At 35.9% G+C, this 20,836-nt stretch overlaps 1 protein-coding gene across 2 annotated transcripts; it reads left to right on the top strand.

The window, feature by feature from the left end:
• The first annotated feature begins 658 nt into the window (after positions 1-658).
• On the top strand, positions 659-20,344 carry LOC113235215. Of its 2 annotated transcripts, XM_026470840.1 has the most exons (8): positions 659-743; positions 2,655-2,969; positions 3,809-3,886; positions 5,601-5,684; positions 8,269-8,352; positions 9,915-9,992; positions 16,846-16,905; positions 18,667-20,344. In XM_026470840.1, exons 1-8 carry the CDS (start codon positions 668-670, stop codon positions 19,443-19,445), a joined length of 1,554 nt encoding a protein of 517 aa, XP_026326625.1. In that variant the 5' UTR covers positions 659-667; the 3' UTR covers positions 19,446-20,344. The 2 variants fall into 2 exon arrangements, with proteins under 2 accessions (XP_026326625.1, XP_026326627.1); XM_026470842.1 differs by lacking the exon at positions 5,601-5,684.
• Positions 20,345-20,836: the final 492 nt, after the last annotated feature.

Genomic DNA, 20,836 nt, shown 5'->3' with positions numbered 1-20,836 from the left:
CCGTCACAAGTTACGTTGTAGCTGGTAAGTCCATTTCCAATAATTGATTCCCCGAGTGGTATATACGGTTTTTAGAGATAGATAAGGTATTTAATTTTTTTTATTACGGTAAATTTTGCAAGAATATCTTTTAGTTTATTACAAAACTGTAACGAGATTTTTTCTGTCCATTTCATACTATTATCTATAATAATTATCCAAAACGTAAACAAAGAAATGTCATTGCCAATGTGAGTGCAGATGTGCTAAAACTTCTATTTTTAACAGATTTTCTAAAATTTTAATAATATATATATAATGGAAATTAAAATAGCTTCGTAAGAAACTAACTTCGTAAATCAAGTAATTCAGTACGAATGAAACTTTTTTGAGAAAATAAGTCATTTTATAGTAATAAAATTATTTACGTTAAAAAAGATGTATATATTTTTATTGTACTCGTAGTTAGATGTTGGTATTAAAGGCTTGGACGAAATTACAAATTATTATCAAAAAATTGTTGCATTGTGGAAAGGTCAACTACTTATACCTACTTAGGTAATATATTCATTTTTGTTGTACATGTAAGCATTTGTATTGATTTTTATTAAATTTCTGTGAAAGACTATTCATCTATAACATCATTTAAAAAACGCCATTTGCAGGTTCACTTGCTTGAAGTTACATAATGGATACTAAATTGATTCAAGTGTTGTTATATTACGTTGTATTGGTGGTTTGTCAAAATAACGTCAACAGTGTTCGTAAGTTATGGTTTTATTCCCTAATTAGCTATGGTGTCCATGTATATAATGAATAAGTGTACTGTCTTCTGTAGTTTTCTAATATATTACTAAATAAAGTGTATCTATAAGAGTACGGTTGTAAGTTACAGCCTGTAATTTAGTTTTATAATTGCAAATTACTACTAATACAAACTCATCACACACATCAAGCCTTATACATAGTGTCTTTTTTTAAACAGCAATTTTGGACATGACAATGAGTAAAATTAATGTCTTAAGAAAAACATGTTTAAAGGTGTGGTTCACTGTATGCGCTTCGAAAAAGTTTTCTATATTAATAAATACTAGTTGGTTTCCTTAATAATACAAATTATATTTTAATATTCACTGACATCATGTTCATGTGTACGCAGGTAGTGTAACTATAGTCACTGTTTTGCAGAGAAACGGCGTGTTTTATCTCACCAACATAATTAATATATTTATATTCAATATTTAATAATGACCACATTTTTATCCCGCCAATATCACGTTATGCTCGATTCTTCGTTAGCGCTACCTCTGTTCACTTGAAAGGCCTCACGAATCGTCTTCATGATTCGTCGTTTCAGACTGATCGTACCAACGAATCGATAGCGTAAGTTTATGTCGTTAACGATTAACTTGAACACCAGTATTGATGGATTGGTACAATTATGGTGACGATCGATCAAAAGGAGGAGTCGTCTGTATTTGGGGGCCTTTACATCATTCACATCTAATTCAACCCGCACGAAGGCACTAAGACAGACAGTATTCTACGGGGCTCTATACTTGACATAATCCTTAAGCACACAAGATGTATTCAGTCACATTGAATCTAAATTTCTGACATTTGCTGGTTACTACCTGAATACGGTCACCACCTGAAGCATTAGCGGGCTTTACAAAGGCACTCTATCGCGCGTGATACAGAAATCGTGCGCGATTGAGCGCGCGTGTAAAGACTTTGGGAGGAAAAGCGCTATTGCGCACTCCAACACGAGCCAGTTTCGCGTGGTCTATCCTGCGCTATAGCCTTTACACGGGCGCTTTTTCCGTTGTAACAAAAATGAACACGAGCAATCGCGCGCGAAAGAACGGCAGCTTAAAACATTTCAAAAAGGTAATCGCGCACGATTGCGCATTCAGGCTTTCCCGCGCGCAATGTTGTACGCTCCTGTCACTCGCGGTACTAACTGTGTAAAACTATTATCGAATAAATAAAAAAAATGTGTATGAAAAAATACTCAACACAAGAGCAGCTATTTTTCATTCCCACCTGATCCCTTAAAAACCGATCCCCTTCCGTTTTATTTTAAATTATTTTCTTTTCCCATCCCCAATGCAGTGGATCAAGAATAAATATTAATATTTTATTCCCACCTGGACCCTGGTATTTCTAAGTTTATTTTTGGTAGGTACTGTGGTACAAAATGTGTTTATCTCATCAAGAAAATGTATATCATTATATGTGATAATTATAACATTACACTGATTTATGTTAGTAATGATTTGCAATATGCCAATATCAATGACTTGTCACAAAAAAAAATTAATTGTCTGTGATAATTGTAACATTTGATCATTCCTCAGTAAATGAATATTTGATTTCAAATCTTCTTTTTCTCTTGACTTTATTTATCTTACAAATACGATGAGGGGATCCACCAAATAATTAATAAATTTGCAGTTGCAAAATATAGAGGGGATTACTTGCAATTTTAAATTGGAAGTGGATCAGTTTTGGGGATCCGACGGGAATAAATCGATTTAACCATCACATGGGCTCGCAAATAAGCAAATTATATTTACTCTTTTTCATCCACAGTTTGCTTTCGGAAGGTGACCGACTGAATTGTTGGTGTAATTTATACAATATCAATAATAAATATTAAAACTTAATTCCAGAAGAAAAAGAAATAACAATTAACGAGATTGGGTACAAACATCATCAAGAAAGAGTTGTTGTTAATTCCAAAAAATATCCTTACGAATCTTTTCTTCGAGATGAACAAACACTCGAAGATGTTTACAAAGAATATGTTTCTTGGAATGACGCGCCGATGAAATACGAGAATGGGTTTACAAACAACTTAGAAATATCAAAGGACAAACAAAAACGATTCATGGAAAAAACAATAAGCGAATATAATATTGCAAATGAAAGAAATAAATTGATAAATGATGTAGAACGAGGGTTTATTAGAACAGGAGGTCTTAGAGGTCAGGAGGACAGACATTAATTGTTTTCTACAATATTAGTTTAAATCATACTAAAATCCACAATTATTTTATATTCGGATGTTATTTTCATGTATAAAGAAAATTTTTATTATTAAATATTTTAATTTTAAAATAATGTTGTACAAAATAAATTTAATGTGGGTTACACCACTATACCGCTGATAGCCTCAATTTAATTAAAATTTAATAACACATACAGTTTTATTTTATATCTAAGATCTAAATTAAAATTGTGGTGAACTCATTTACATTCAAAATAGTAATTAAGAATTGCGTTACATTGGATAGGTACTTACTAAAAATAAGAAAATTCCTAGTTGAAATCTGTGGTCAGCTTAAATGATTCACATTCAATGTAGGCGCTATAACTCACATAGTTTTATAAGAAAACCATGTTTTATGTTACGTATTACATAATTAACCAAGTAAGATTTACCCTATTTGCTATTATAATGACGTCTACATATCCAGTCTTAGTCATTATTTTGATTGATAAATTAATCTATTTATTCAGCGTAAACCTATGCATCCAACAAGACTTAAAATTAAATTTACAGATAAAGTAAAACTTAAATATATCATACAAGATACAAAATAGTACTTAAAAACTAAACAAAAGAAAGAAAGAGACAAATACAGGTCAGTTTATAAAATTGACTACAATCTAACACTTATCTTAGAGTATCTTAAATTTACATCAATTCCGCTGATCTGATCTGGCAAAAATAGATCAAGGTTTTGTAAAAGGGAAGTTCCATTTTATGGCGTAATAGTAAACAATAATGAGCAGGTATCTTTAATACCCGTCTTATTTCCAGAGTCCCCAGACCGACCATTCCGGAAACAATTAAAAATGGATACAGAAACGAATAGCACCAATAACGCCTCTTATACAGGTAGCGAATTTCCGTTGGATGCGCTCAATTGGTAACCTATGCTTTTTTCACGAGGATCCCGAACAATGAAATACATCTTTTTAATGAAATAGCTTAAAGAAGTCACTCATGTAGTTTTACGTGATGTTTTATATTACATATTACAAAATTAATCATGTAAGGTCGACCCTGTTTACATAATGATGACTTAGTTGTTTAATTTGTTCTTTTGATTTATAAATTATAATATTAATGTAATTTATGAAGGAAACATTCTCGTAGACTTACAGCGTAAGCCAAAGCCTGCAAGCTCCATTACTTTCCATCAGGTGAGATGGAGAGCAAATGCGCACTTACATTTTACAAAAAATATAAATAAAATAACACCGGACTGAAAATTAAATTTAAGATAAAGTAAAATGAAAATATTACACACTCGGTGCAAAATAGTACTTAAAAAATAAGAAAGGAGACAAATACAGACCGCTTCACAAAACTGTCTACAATCTAACATTTATCTTAAAATATCTTACATTTACAAAACCTCCAGGATCTGAACCAGAAACTCGTTGACTAATACTCATCGGCTGCTTCAGAGCAAAACCTAGTAAGGTATAATTTTTTTAAATATATTTTTTTAACGGTATAATACTCCATAGGAATATCTCACCAAATTGCAGCAACAGCTTCTTCAAAATCCTACAATTTACCAGAGATTTAGAAACCTTAAAACCTAGTATAGCATATGTAGTCAACTTTGTGATCAACGTCAACGTCAAGCTTGGCGTGCTCTTGACCCCGTACTAATCCATAGGATCAATGATGAGGATAAAATTTCTGCAATAAACATTGGGTTACAATTAAAGATGTCCATAAATAATTTTTAATACTTAAGAACTCTAATTTACATTACCTTGACTGTTTATTTTTAAGAAGTAAAAAAATACGTCATATTTTTTTAAATAAAACCTTCCGTCGGAGAAGGATCGAAATAACATAATATTTTTAACCGACTTCAATAAAGGAGGAGGTTCTCAATTCGACTGCATGTTCTTTTTTTTTTTGTATGTATGTTACGCGATAACTTCGGTATTTGTGAACCGATTTTCATGATTCTTTTTTTGTTGGAAAGGGGGTACTTCCATAGTGGTCCCATTTTATTTTGAAAAAAATCATCCACCTCAAAGGGTGGCTGTTCACGCATGAAGATTCATTTTTATAAATAGCGCCTAACTTTAATTTAGGAGCAATTACTTTTAGCAATTATTTAGTTGATTTTGCTATTTCTCCAATTCAAGGTGTTTTTCCCTCGATATACTTTGAGTAGTGTCGTAGTGAGAACCTATTTTTATTATCTCCAGTATCAAGTCCTGTATAGTGGCGAACTAGGGGATATTTCAATGAAACTTAGCAAATAGATGCAATTCGATGTACTTTTGAGGTCGGTTTTTTTAGTACTCTGTACTGAGATTATATCAGGCTTGTATACCGGCTCATAATAGCAGAGTAATACTGAGGGTTTAGGTAGGGCTGTCAAAGGCAAACTTGATTTGTGTATTCGGGTATTCCTGTAAAATTTTGTCTAACGCACTTACTAGGATTTGCTCTGGGGCAATCGCGATTGGTTCTGGTGGTGGGTGCGTTACAGGCGTGGTGTGCATTGCAGGCGTTTTCCATTGGACTCTTTGACGTAAAAAAAATAAATGATGAGCGGTGTCTTTAATACCCTTCTTAGTTCCAGAGCCTCAAGACCGACCAGTTGAGAAAGAAATAAAAATTGATGCAGAAACGGATGGCAACGATAACGCCACTTATTCAGGTACCTAGCGAATTTACGTTGGACGCGCTCAATTAGTAATCTCAGGGTCGTATTCCAGAACTCTACTCAATACTCAAGTCAGGACTTGAGTATTGCAGTGAGCACTGAAAATCATACTCAAGTCCTTGCCATTAGGGTCGTATTTCCAGTGCTTGAAATCATACTCAAGTCTGCTCAAATCCTGACTTGAGCATTGAATAGAGTTCTGGAATAGGACTCTCAGTAACCTATACTCAAAACATTAACTATTCACAAATATCAATTTGGTAACCTATACTTTTAAATTTACGCTACGTAGGCACTACAACTCACACAGTTTTATAGTAAAAGCCACTATATTATATATTATGTATTACATAATTTATTCATCATATACGATCGACCCTGTTTACTATATAATGATATCTAGTCTTAATTGTTGAATTTGGTGTTTTGGCTTATAAATTTATTTATTTATAGATAAAAGAAACATCCTCACGGACTTACAACGTAAGCCAAATGCGTCCAGGATGACTTAAAATTTAATTTAATGATGAAGTAAAATTTAGTACAAATTTTACAATGGCATGTGCCTGATTGGAGCGATCCTATTTAATTCAATCGATCAACTGAACTAGATCAGTATTCTAGTTCGATTAGTTCGTTAGTTCGTTTTGACCTTGCTCGGACATTGAACGAAAGCTCCAAAATAGTTATATTATTCACATGAACTTCTAGGGACTTCTAGTATTATGAGGTCAATAGTACACTGTACTAAATAATTAAAAATACAATTTTGAAATCAGTACTATTGAAATCGGTAATTTTCCTTCATACTTTACAGGTTTAAGACGGTCATTATAACTAAATATTCTTTTTTTTTACAAAACTTTAATTGAATAACGTTATTTTAGTTAGGATGATGTATTTAAAAATCAATATTTTCAACGATTTCATATGCACGTAGGTTGATATTATACCTACAGATAAAATACATACCCACAAAAAATATGAATATTTACTTTTTTAAATGCTTGCATAATTAAAACTAGCCCGCAACGTTCAGTCGTGCATTTCACTCAACCATATGCTACAAGCAGTGAAAGCTCGCTAATTGTTCTGCTCACACCGTGCCCACTGAATAAGAGACAGATGAACTATCAAGACCACCTCGCGTCTTTGACGCCGCAACCCAGGCATTTCTCCTGTTTCGTACAACTAAAAAAAAACTATTAAGACCTAGCAAGACGAACTAGTTCATGTCGGTTAGTGTCAGGAATACATTCATAATAAGTTCTAAGTTCATGAACGACTCAAGCCTACAAAATAGTACTTAAAAAGTAAACAAAAATAAGAAAGGAGACAAATACAGATCACTTTACAAAACTGCCTACAGTCTTATATTTATCTTAAAATATCTTAAATTTACAAAACCTCCAGGATCAGAAACTCGTTGACAATACTCATCGGCTGCCTCAGAACAAAACCTAGTAAGATATAATTTTTTTAAATATAATTTTTTTAACGGAATAATACTCTATAGTAATATGTCACCAAATAGCAGCAACAGCTTCTTCAAAATCCTACAATTTACCAGAGATTTAGAAACCTTAAAACCTAGTGTAGCATACTAGTCTGCTTTGTGATCAGTGAAAAATAAGTTACTTTAACCAACTCAAAACATTGTTAGTATTTGAGACTTGATAGATTTTAAAGTTGTTAAAGCGACTTACTACGTATTTGAATTGACAAATGGTGCGCGGGAGATGTGATGCGGCGACGGATCTCAAGATGTTTTACAAAACAATAAATATATACAGGGTGGAAACTCTAAAAAAACTGGACAACTCCTTTATAAATGCCTAAGATAGCTAATTTTATTTATAGGAAACTTTCTTATATTTTTCTTAACATGGATAACTGTATTCGCAGATTATTTGAAAAGTTAGCCTGAGCCGGGAATCGAATCAATTAAAATTCCAAAATAAAGACACACTATTTTATTGTACAGTCAAGATCACATCATGATTGACACTTCGTACTTTGGACCGTGCTTATCGTAAGCGGCATAGAGTTGGATTTAAGTCTTAAGTGTGAAGCTTGACGTGCTCTTGACCCTGTACTAATCCATAGGATCAATGGTAAGGATAAATTTTCTCCAATAAACATTAGGTTACAATTAAAGATGTCCATAAATAATTTTTAATACTTAACAACTCTAATTTACATTACCTTGACTGTTTATTTTTAAGGAGTAAAAAAAGTCATATTTTTTTAATAAAACCTTCTGTCGTAGAAGGATCGAAATAACATAATACTTCAACAGGCCTGTATACCGGCTCATAACAGCAGAGGTAATAGTGAGGGTTTAGGTAGGGTTATCAAAGGCAAACTTGATTTGTGTTTTGGGTTCTCGTGTAAAATTTTGTCTAACGCACTTACTAGGATTTGCTCTGGGGCAGTCGCAATGGTTGTGGTGGGGTGAGTTGCAGGCGTGGTGAGTGTATTGCAGGCGTGCTGGGGTTCAAGTTTTTTTATGACGGAAATTCCACTCTATGACGTAAAAATACACAATGATGAGCGGTGTCTTTAATACTCGTCTTAGTTCCAGAGTCTCAAGACCGACCAGTTGAGAAGGAAACAAAAATTGATGCAGAAACGGATGGCAACGATAACGCCACTTATACAGGTACCTAGCGAATTTACATTGGACGCGCTCAATTAATAATCTTAGTGAATGCTTAGTACTCAAAATATTATTTATACACAAATATCAAATTAGTAACCTAACCTATACTCAAATATCAATTTAGTGACCTACACTTTTAATTTTACGCTACGTAGGCACTACAACTCACACAGTTTTATAGTGAAAGCCACATATTTTATATTATGTATTATATTATACGATCGACCCTGTTTACTATGTAATGATATCTAGTCTTAATTTATGAATTTGTTGTTTTGGCTTATAAATTTATTTATTTATAGATAAAAGAAACATCCTCATGGACTTACAGCGTAAGCCAAATGCGTCCAGGATGACTTAAAATTTAATTTAATGATGAAGTACAATTTAGTACAAATTTTACAATGGCATGTGCCTGATTGGAGCGATCCTATTTAATACAATCGATCAACTGACCTAGATCAGTCTTCTAGTCCGTATATCGCTCTTAGCGATAAGACCGCCTTTGCCCACATTAGTTTTAAGTTGTCTATGTACTGTTTTTGTTATTGTATGTGAGCAATAAAGTGTATATCTATCTATCTATCTATCTATCTAGTCCGATTAGTTCGTTAGTTCGTTTTGACCTTGCTCGGACATTAAACGAACGCTCCAAAATAGTTCTTTTATTCACATGAACTTCTAGGGACTAGTATTATGAGGTCAATAGTACCCTGTACTAAATGTTTAAAAATACAATTTTGCGTGGAATCGGTACTATTTGATTTTCCTTCATACTTTACAGGTTTAAGACTGTCATTGTAACAAAATATTCTTTATTTTTTACAAAACTTTAATTGAATAACGTATATTTTAGTTAGAATGATGTATTTAAAAATCAATATTTTCAACGATTTCATATGCACGTAGGTTGATATTATACATACAGATAAAAGATATATCTACAAAAAATATGAATTTTTGAAATTTGATATGATATGAAATTTAGTTAAAAAGTATGGAAATTTACTCTCTTAAAAGTTTGCACAATTAAAACGAGCTGGCAACGTTCAGTCGTGCATTTCACTCGACCATGAGCTACAAGCAGTGAAAGCTCGCTAATAATCCTGCTCACACCGTGCCCACTGAATAAGAGACAGATGAACTATCAAGATCACCTCGCGACTTTGACTTCGCAACTCAGATAGTTTTCCTATTTCATACAACTAAAAAGACTAACTAACTATGAAGACCATGCAAGAGGAACTAGTTCATGTAGTTTAGTGTCAGGAATACATTCCTAATAGTTCATGAACGACTCAAGCCTAAAAAATAGTACTTAAAAACTATATAAAAGTAAGAAATACGATGGTTCTGGTTTGCTGTTGCAGGCGTGCTGGGTACGGGAGTGTGTTCCAAATGCCAGGGTAAATAACTTGAGTATGCGTCGCGTGCAAGGGCCTGCCACGCTTGCATACTAATCCGGCACAAATGGACCAAGTTTTTCTACTAAGAAAGTTCCACTTTATGGTGTAAAAGTAAGCAATAATGGGCAGTGACTTTAACACTCGTCTTAATTTCAGAGTCTCCAGATCAAACATTCCAGGAACATATAAAGAATGATACAGAAACGGATAGCAACGATAGCGCCAATCATACAGGTACCTAGCGACTTTGCGTTGGCCGCGTTCAATTTGTAACCTAATTCTTTTTCATGAAGATCCCATACAATCAAATACTAGTTTTTTATTAAATAACTCAAAGGATTCACTCATGTAATTTGTAATTTTACGTTATCTAGGCACTACAACTCACACACAGTTTTGTAGTAAAAGCCACATGTTTTATGTCATCATCATCTAATGTCCCTGTCGGAAATCGACCCTGTTTACTGTATAATGATGACTACATAAACCAGTCTTAATTGTTCAATTGGGTGTTTTCGTTTGTAAATTATAATGTACTTATTTATGAAGGAAACATTCTCGTGGACTTACAGATAAGCCAAAGCGTACAACAAGACTTAAAATTAAACTTAATGATAAAATCAAATTTAAATATAATACACAAAGTACAAAATAGTGTATAAGACTAAATAAAAGTAAGAAAGGAGACAAATATATAATAATAATATTAATAATGATAGTGATAGTGACAGTGACAGTGACAGTGACAGTGACAGTAACAGTGCTAGTGCCAGTGACAGTGATAGTGACAGTGATAATGATAATTATAATAATAATACTACCTTATTTCGGACCAAAAACAATTATCCATAGTTTGTTTGTAAAGAAGTTGGTATGAAAATGGTATGGTAAGAAAGGTTACTATGCTATTCAAATGTTAAATTAAAATAAAATAAGATAATATTACAATAAATTACATTTATAAAGTCGTTGAAAGACCAAGTACAAAGATACGACGCAAGCACATAAAAAAATTCGTGAGGTCCGTTGGTTCGTTCCGTGGCTTAGTTGGTATAGCGTCTGGCACGCTATGCAAGAAGACGTCGCGTCGGTTCGAATCCGACCGGATCGAAGGAATTTTTTCTGAGTGTTTTTTCTGAGTGTTCGATCTTTGTATTAATAATTATAACAAACTAGTGGAGTAATTTCACAAAAAATAATTGAATATCAATTCAATAAAAATTTAATTAATACAGTGAATAGCGACATCTCTCGCCAGGACTGGTAGCTGTAAAGGTACTAACTGGGTGATAAATCTGTCATAGATTTCTCATAGATGGCGCTACGACTAAAAAGTCGTTGAAAGACCAAGTACAAAGATACGACGCAAGCACATAGAAAAATTCGTGAGGTCCGTTGGTTCGTTCCGTGGCTTAGTTGGTATAGCGTCTGGCACGGCATGCAAGAAGACGTCGGTTCGAATCCGACCGGATCGAAGGAATTTTTTCTGAGTGTTTTTTCTGAGTATTCGATCTTTGTATTAATAATTATAACAAACTAGTGGAGTAATTTCACAAAAAATAATTGAATATCAATTCAATAAAAATTTAATTATTTACCGAGAAGTTATTAAAACTTTTTGATACCGGTTTGAAAGAAGACTTTTCTTTCTTTGACCCAATATCTGTCATGGACTTAGAAGAAATTTTGTTGTCAATCTTCAATTTCGACAACTTGAAATTATATTTCTTCAAAATATCCTGGCCCAAGATAAGATATTCCTTATCACCTTGCTCAACCAGCAACCTTGATGGACATTCTTTTCTATTAATTGTCAACGACACGTTGGTGGACGACTGCACTTTTATTGGCGTTCCGCCCACTGTACACAATGGAAAACTTGGAGTATCATCAATCTGCAAATGTAACCTTTCTGCAAAATAACGAGAGATTATTGAAACCGAAGCACTAGTATCCACCAACGCCTCGCAACTTACATCATTAATAAAAACAGATATAAAAGGTGCCCTATCATCAACTGCCTCCGTGGCCTAACGGTTACCATGCCGGACCGCCACGCATAGGTCCCAGGTTCGATTCTCGGGCCGGGACAAATATTTGTATGGCCTACATTTGTTTCTCTCGTGAGTTTGGATGTAATTTGTGGTTGTCTATGTGTGTGTCCATGGCACCCGCGACACAGGGTTTCCCTAATGCGGGGCTATGTTGAGTGTGTGCGTTACTATTATTAAATTCAATTATTATTAAATAAATATCTACACTAATACTATCAATTGTATACAAATTTCCTAAATGTTCAACTGCGCTTTGCTGACATTCAGGTTTAGGAGATCTCGACGGAGATCCTCTACCATGTGCCCGTGAATACACTTGACGTGGCGTATCCTGCTGCACAAGTGGTGCTGGTGGCACTTGATATTCGGACTGTTTAGACTCGGGTCTAACTATCGGTGCAGAGTCATCCTGTGTTTGCCAACAGTGAGAGTGTTCCTTACGAAAATATACTGTTAATTCAATATTTTGTCGACCCACATCGTAACCGTGATTAAATATTATATTCTACTTGCATAATTGTTTTTCTCAACTCCTCTTTCGACAAATACAAATTACTAGCCAGCATCCATTGAAAATTGGGTATCAAAGATTTCAAGAAATGTCTAATAAACTGAACATCTTGAATATTCGCTTTCGTCGCTAACTTATCTAAACTATAAAAATAACTTGCCAGCGATTCGTTAGGCCCCTGTCGCCTATAATAAAACTCTCGGGCGTAACTATCTGTGAGGAAAATTCCTCTTTTAGCTTCTGTGCAACTGCACATATGTAATACACGACGTATGATGTAACTACATCATACGTCGCGTATGAAGAAAAATACGTTTTGTACCATTGTAGTGCTGGCCCCTCCAAATACAATGCTGTTTGCGTATCTCTTATGCACATCAGACCAATTATTTAATACGCTGATGGCCTTAAATTGATTCAAAAACTCGTCTACGTCGTTGAATCCATGAAATCTTTGTGCCGGTATACAATACATATTCTCTTCTTGCACTTTTCACTGGTATCAATTATAAAACAATATTAAATATAAAAATATAAACTACGACCTTATGTACGCTTTCCTGGAGGTTTTTCGTAAAAACATATAAAATTTTTTCACAACGGAGTTTTCTTCATTGGAATTTTTCCATTTTGTAGGCTTGCCTCCACCATTTGTAGCCCAGAGGGTAGCTCAGGTTGCGTAGCGAGAGGTACTTTATAAATATAAACTGGGATAATCTTCGTAACTAGATATTTATTGTATTTTTTTACATGTTCACTTATGGAGGCTACTTCTAGATCTGCCAAGATGTTCTTTTCTCTATCCTATTTTTTGAAATACATTCTAAATACAAATCTATATTAATTCAGCCAATACTTCTACGCATAGACTACACTACTATGGCTCATGGGGTCTCATTTGCTATTGTTTTTATTGTTCTTTGTTTCAGCATGTTGCTAATCCAGCTAATTAGCATTTCACCTACTTTGTGTCTTCTCAGTGCTGATTGTATGCTGGAGAAGTTGGTTTTATCGAAGGCTCCTTCAATATCTATACAGGTGCCTAGGCAGATTGCTTTGTGTTTGAGGGTCACTTCTATCATGCCCACAACGGCATGTAGGGCCGATTCAGTGGATTTGCCTTGGCTGTATGCATGTTGGTTTCCGTGTAATGGTATGATCTTAAGCGCTCCATCCCTCAGTTCTCTGTCACATAACCTTTCTAATGTCTTCAAGAAGAACGATGTGAGGTTGATTGGTCTGAAGGACTTCGCGTCAGTGTAGTGGGGTTTTCCTGGTTTCGGTATAAATATGACTTTTACCTCTCGCCAGCTATGGGGCACATAGCTGAAAGAAAGAATGAAAGATGAATGAAAGATGTTGACCAGGTGCTGGACCAGTGTGTCCCCGCCCTATTGTAGGAGTGCAAGGAATACTCCATCTTGGCCCGGAGCTTTGTACGGTTCAAAGATGTTTACTGCCCATTTTGTCTTTTCGTATGTTACTACTTGGTTAGCGTATCGCCAGTTATGGATCGATGTGATGTAGTTCATTTCTTCGCACCTGTAGTCTTGGACGACCCTAGATCCTGGGAAATGTACTTCCAGTAGGGATCTTTCCGTTTCCGCAGGGGAAGTTGTGTATGTGTTGTCTATTTTGCATGTTGAACCTAGCTCAGTTGAATTTGAGTTGAATTTAACGTTGAATTTAAATTGTAATGTTTTTTTTTTTTTTAAATATAATAACGCACACACTCAACATAGCCCCGCACTAGGGAAACCCTGTGTCGCGGGTGCCACGAGTTGCCTAGGATTTTTCTTATTCTGTTTGCTTGTGCACAAGACGTGATGTTCCCGCAGTAGTCTCGCCATGACGCGGTGCTCCTATGCGCTTTTTTAGTTTGGATTTGGCCGTCTTGTAGTTTTCCCAGTCCTCATCCGCGCATGTGTTCATTGATTGCTCTATTGAAGCGTCTCCTTACCCTTCTTCGTAGCCTCTCAAGCTCAGGCCCCCACCAGTGTTGGCCTTGTCGCGGGGCTGAGTCACTCAGTGGGCATGCGGAGTTATAGCTGTTCAATATGTTTGATGTTAGTTCTTTAATCTGTGTTTCTATCTGTGCTGTGTCCAGCAGTCTTCCCGGTGTTCTCCGCTGGTTCTCCCAGGTGGGCAAAGTTTACGATCGGTTTTTCTGGGATTCTGTTTCGGTTGTTGTTCTTTAATAGCTGTTTCTAAGCTGAATCTTATCCATCTGTGGTCCGAGAAAGATGCTTCTTCGGACACGTGCCAGTTGTGGATAAGGTCCACTGCTCCTTCTGACGCTAGAGTTAGGTCTATAATAGTTCTACATCTTTTATTTATAAAAGTTGGTGCTATACCTTTATTAAGGATTTGAAGGTTAGTTGTGAATAAGTATTCTGTTAGGTTCTTACCTCTATCATTTGCGAGTTCCATGCCCCAAAACGGATGTTGGGCATTGGAGTCAGTAACCATGACGATGTTCTGGCCATTCTGCTCGCAGTAGTTTCCTGCGGTGGTGGCACATCAGTATCAACTTCAGGCAGGCCCGTGGCCGCGTCAGCTAAAAGCTTTACGGCACACAGGTCTCTGGAACAGAATTTAGTTAGTGGCTGTACATGTAAGTTATTAGAGTAATAATTGCAAGTTCTAGGTTTATCTGAGATGGTAGTCGATAGTAGCTTACCTCTCAGATATCCGCTCACGCGATACATGCAGCCGTAGACGCATACCACACCTAGAGGTGCCGGTGATGATTTTATACCGACTTATCGTATATCGAAATTATAAAAGGTAAAAGAACTAATATTAATTGCTATTTCGGTAACTACTCTAGCAAACCATAAAGTTTTTAATGCTTGGGTCTGTCATTTAAAAAAATAAACAACTTCAAAAATACGTCACGACCATCGTGTGTGTTAGTGTTTGGGCTGGTAATTTCGGTGTTTATTTATTGAAAACATACCGTAAGTAGCGTTTTTTAAGTTTACCCTGAATATAAATGTTTATAAACTATACTTTAAGGAGTAATTTCATGGTAAACGTTAGAACCACTCAAACGGAATATTATCACATTTATCCAAGTACAACAAAAATGTCATTAGTGTTTTTTAAGTGCAGGATTTGCGGTGTATTACTGCATTTTATTTAAGATGTTTTTGTTGGTAGTAAGGAGGGAATTTATTTAGCAATGCAGAGTAATAATTTTCTAAACCAAATAGCCGCCATTTTGCGGTAGGAGGAGCGCATCGCGTGAGCGGCTATGAGAGTCCATTTATTTGGCCACGGGCACTAATCCACGGTTCCTGGATTAGCGCCATGGCTGTGTTGTTAGCCTCCAACCACTTTCGGAGCTCAACCGTTGCGGCCTGACTGTGGTGGAGGTTGCTCTGGACGATGTGAAGTTTACTGAGCGAGTGGGAAACCGCCATCAGGAGATAACAGCTCCTCGTCCACGTCCTCGCTTAGTCGGATGTCTCCCATCCCCAACACGCACTCGTCATCACTACTGGTTGCCACCAGTTTGACAGCGGCGTCCGCAGAGACGGGGGTCAAGGAGAGTCCTTTACCTTTTCCGGGGATATCGGAGGAGGTGGAGGGCTCCGGGGAGACGTCCATCCGCGTCGCTGTTGTGCCATTCTTCTCAGGTGGCACATCGGTGTACAGGTGCCTCTTGGATCTGAAACTGAGGTGCCCAACTGGAAGGTTAGACTGCCGGCCATGCCCAAGGACAGCGGGGACGAGTTCTTCTGGGAGGCTCACCACTACGAAGGAGTGCTTACTATGCTGCTGCAGCTTGTGAACAACCCAGCGGTGTGCTTCCGTCCACGGGTTTTGCCACTTGAGGATGCGGCCGATTCGACGCGCATCCCCCTAATGACCAGGGATGAGTGGACCGCAGACCACCCTCCGAGGAGCCTCCACCCCATTTTTCAATGAGAGGGGCTCCCCGGATGGCAGCCTGATGGTGCTAATGGCATCCTCTAGCCACTGGAAAGTGGTTGTGTCCTGACACCACAGTTTCAGGGACCCGCCACTGTAGACAGGTTTACCTCGAAGATGTGGACCGACGTCCTCCTCGCTGCACTCCTCCGCTCCTTGCACGAGGCGCTGACATAGGACCATGTCATCCACCTGAACCATGTCGGCATCCGGGCTCCGCATGTAGCCAGTTTTGGCTGATGTGATCACTGCCATGAGTTCTGGCCTGGTAGCCTCGGCGCAGGTTCGATGCTGGGCGAGCCTCTCAACCTTGACACCCCACTTATCGGCAAACACACCTCAGCATAGGCCTCCCGATTCTGAACCAGAAACTCGTTGAGCAATACGATGATTCTGGTGATACAGACGTGCTCAAAATGCTAGGGCAAATAAGTTACAAGCGCGCCGCGTGCTGCGACAGCGCACGCTTGTATACTGATCAGGCACAAAATTAACTAGAGCAAGTTTTTTTAAGAGAGAAGTTCCACTTTTTGACGTAAAAATGGACAATAATGAGCAGTGTCTTTAATACCCGTCTTGGTTCCAGAGTCTGACGATCTATCATTCAAGGATGAAATAAGCATGGATGCAGAAATGGAATACACAGGTAATAATAACGCCACTCACACAGGTACCTAGCGAATTTGCGTTGGACGCGCTCAATTGGTATAATCTATACTTTTTTCACGAGGATCCCATGCAATCGCGCTATGTTCGAACTCTGTCGTCACCAAGTTGAGGCTCTATTCTTATTATAAATCGAGTATCCTGTTCGTACTTTTGCACTTGTTCATTATGTGATCACGCATCCCCCATCTGGTATCTAAAGTGAGACCTAAATACTGGATTGAAATACCTCGGTCATGTGGTGCATTATTAGATATTATGAAAGTAATGTACCTTACATTTCAGTGCATTAAGCGGTAATTGATTGATAGCACTCCATTCTGATACAGAATCGTCTACTCGTTGAAGTGCATAGCAGTCAGACTCATCTACTTGTAGATGTGCGTCCATACATCCGAACACGTAATAAAAAAGCAAACAAAATTAGTAGTAGTCGAATGTGCATTGTTAAATCCTAGCTGAGCGTTGTTCTGCAGATTATTAATTTTCCGAATGAGACAATCGTTTACACTTTCGATCAGTTAATTTCCCAGGGCCGGTGTGCTAACAGGTATATCGTTTGAACTTTAGGTATAGGGGTTACAATCGGTACTTCGATTTTGAAGGAAAAATTATCATTTTTAACCACAGATTAAAGATGTATAATGGTGGTTGTTCTAGCGCTGAAATGCAACTTTTTGCTAAAATCTTTTTACCGCGGTACGTGTACTCCTAGACCAGAATGCCTTTGTTCCTTACGAAATACCAAAACAACAAGAATCTTGCCGGATCTTGACATATGCTCTATTCGATAGTTGCTAGATTTTGTTTAATAGTAGCAGTCTAATCGAGCTTTGACGAAAGTCTTGTAATATTTATATAATTCATTATTGAATTCTAGGCTTAGTGAATATTTTTTTAGATTAAAGTATTCTAGTTGCGTAGAGATCTTCATATCCTTTCATTTCTCTATTCAATTCTGTTCTATCCCTTTACGCCTTCTTATCTTAAAGATCGCTTTACTTTCCACTCTTCTACACTCTGTCGTCCCCTTCACTCCTCTGATACTCTCTTACTTAACTTGTCCTCTCATACCTCTAACTTTTATTCCAACTCTTTTACCATTTCTGCGATCAGATTGTGGAATTCTCTCCCTGAATCGATTCGACGATCCCCTTCTCTTGATTCCTTCAAACAACGTGTCAAGGATCACTTCCTCAACTCCTAAATTTCGCCTGTCCTCTACTATCCTTTCATTTATTTCCTACATTTATACTTCATTTTTCTTTTTCCTTTAAAAGTATATAAGCGTTTAATATTATTGTGTATTTATTGTTATGTATGTATTAATAATATTATTATTATTTGTATGTATATGTATATCTATCTATGGATATGAATATATTTTTATTTAAGGTTGCCTGGAAGAAATTGCTACATAGCAATAAGGCCGCCTGTTGCACTTTGACTTACTACTTCTTTTATACTTAAGCTATATATTGTATTTGTATATTGTATATATTGCCTTTTGATTGCAATTTTATGTGCAATAAAGAATATTTCATTCATTCATTCATTCATTCATTCTAGTTGAATATAATGTACGAATATAACTTGTACCAAGATGGATATGTATAGCGATTTGTGGCAAAAAGGCACTTTTTAAAAGCACTTCCCGATTGATAGCTTCATACAAGTTTCCAAAAGAGACGTCTCAACGCTTGATGATCTGATTAAACATAATATATTCTCTTATCGTCAGATTCAGGAAACAATTCTGATAAACTAAACGACGCATTATATGATACTGGAGTAAAATCGAAGTTATTCGAACCTAAAAAATACACTCGCCTTGACTATAAGGGCCACGTACCAATATTCCAAAGTACATACAAAGAATTTGTTGAATTGATGAAAAAACCGATGGAGTACAAGCCATGGCTTACTATGAACACATTCGGAATCTTACAGGATGTAAATGAATCATTATTGAACGAGAAAAGTTCAGAAGATTATAAGAAAAATAAAAACAAGTTCATGAGTGACATACAACGAGGAGACATATTGTTAACTAACGGCAATGACAAAAAGGGTACACTTGGACTTGCAGCTTTAGTGATTGATAACCACAATATACTAGAAATGCTTGGCTATCAAACAACAATATCACGTATTCCATACGAAGGAATGACTAACAATTTAAGGGTTACTATAGAACATTTTTTTAGTCTCCATTTAAAGGATTGGATTTATATATACCGTTGTTCTAATTCAACTGATGCTAATTCTGCTGCCGTCTGGGCCCACCATTCCTATTACAATCCTAAAGGTTTATATGTGCAGACTGAAAATATTAGTTACGAAATTAATTCAGATTTTATGTCGACAAATCCAAGTTACAACTCAAAATTGGTTCTGCAAGCATATTATTTTGGGAGTGATGCAATAGACAAAAAGAACGTGCATAACAATACATTAGTTTTTCCAACTACAATTTCTAAATATTTCAAGGAGCCGTTGAAATATGTAGGAAAATATTAAAAATGTAAAATTAGGCCGAATAGTTGCAGAGCTATGTGATACAGTCCAACAAAAACATAGTATTTTCAAAGATGAGCTGAATACAAAATACCACACATAATATTTAATCCTTTATTTTATTGTAAATACGCACTATAATATTAATGTCAAATACAATTATGTAACGTAATACCTTGATTGTTATATTATAAAATGTTTAATTAAAATTCACCATTACACGTTCGACATTCTGGATTGCACAAATATCAATAATTTTATTTAAAAAGTCCTACTAAAACGAATTTGTTACTCATACACATCAACATTACATCCCTTATAAAAAAAATTTGATGCACTAGCAGCACTATATATTTTCTTCGAGAAAATATGTTGACATCATAATAGTAACATAAGCAAATATATCCGCATCACTCAGGTGCCTCTATAATATAAATGGCTATAACATGTTTTATAATTTAAGAAAAACACAAAAAGGTGGAGGTATTATCATATAAGTACACAAAGAACTTAATTGTGATGCAATAAAAACTCATTTCGAGGGAATTTACTTAAAAATCATATCACACACGTACGCATCGAATCTACTTGCAGTGTAACATCTCTTCATTAAAACTACAAAAAACAATTCAAATATTTGAATATTCTTTTTAAATACTTAATTACTCAATACACTAGAATCGAAAGTAAACGGAATGAAACAGTGAACAAATCCTGTATCGATCATATTTTTGTGCGATCCCGGCCACAAGATGTGTTCACAGCGGCCTTTGGTACAGTACTGGCGGATCACCGAGCGATTGCTTTGGTTTACTCGGAGCCACCTCGTATACAGGCTGTTCCCAAACGAAGAACGCATATTGACACAAATTTATTAAAAAAACAGTTAGACACGGTAGATTGGGGGAAAGTTAATAACATTGACTACCCTACTCTACTGAAATGTACAAAAAAAATAAATAACCGTCAACATTGAATTTCAACAACTCTAGTAGGAAAGTTTATTATAGTACACATGGTGTACCACCTGCTAAGATATTGATGAATATACTTACTGAAAAAGCTTGTCAAGCTTGATCAAGAGATCAGCTATTTATGAGGTGGATACGATACACAACTAATAAAACAATTAAACTGGAATACAATCGAGCAAGAAATTATACCAATAAGCTTATATTAAAACAGAAAAATGAGCACATTAAATCCACTATTATTAATAACAAAAACAACACTTTTAAAGTCAATAACAGGTAGAATAAAGCACTCCATTGATGAAGTCTTTTTGAATGCATTTGAATGGAACTGTGGGAGTCATTTAGATTTCGCAAACAATTTCGCGAGTCACTTTAAAGACACTATTAAAAGCATATTTCCACATTCTAATAATAATCTTT

The sequence above is a fragment of the Hyposmocoma kahamanoa genome, unplaced genomic scaffold, assembly GCF_003589595.1.
Source record: "Hyposmocoma kahamanoa isolate Upper Pololo Valley unplaced genomic scaffold, ASM358959v1 87, whole genome shotgun sequence".
Taxonomy (NCBI): domain Eukaryota; kingdom Metazoa; phylum Arthropoda; class Insecta; order Lepidoptera; family Cosmopterigidae; genus Hyposmocoma; species Hyposmocoma kahamanoa.
The sequence above is the reverse complement of the archived record's forward strand: the minus strand, read 5'-3'. Positions and strand labels throughout refer to the sequence as shown.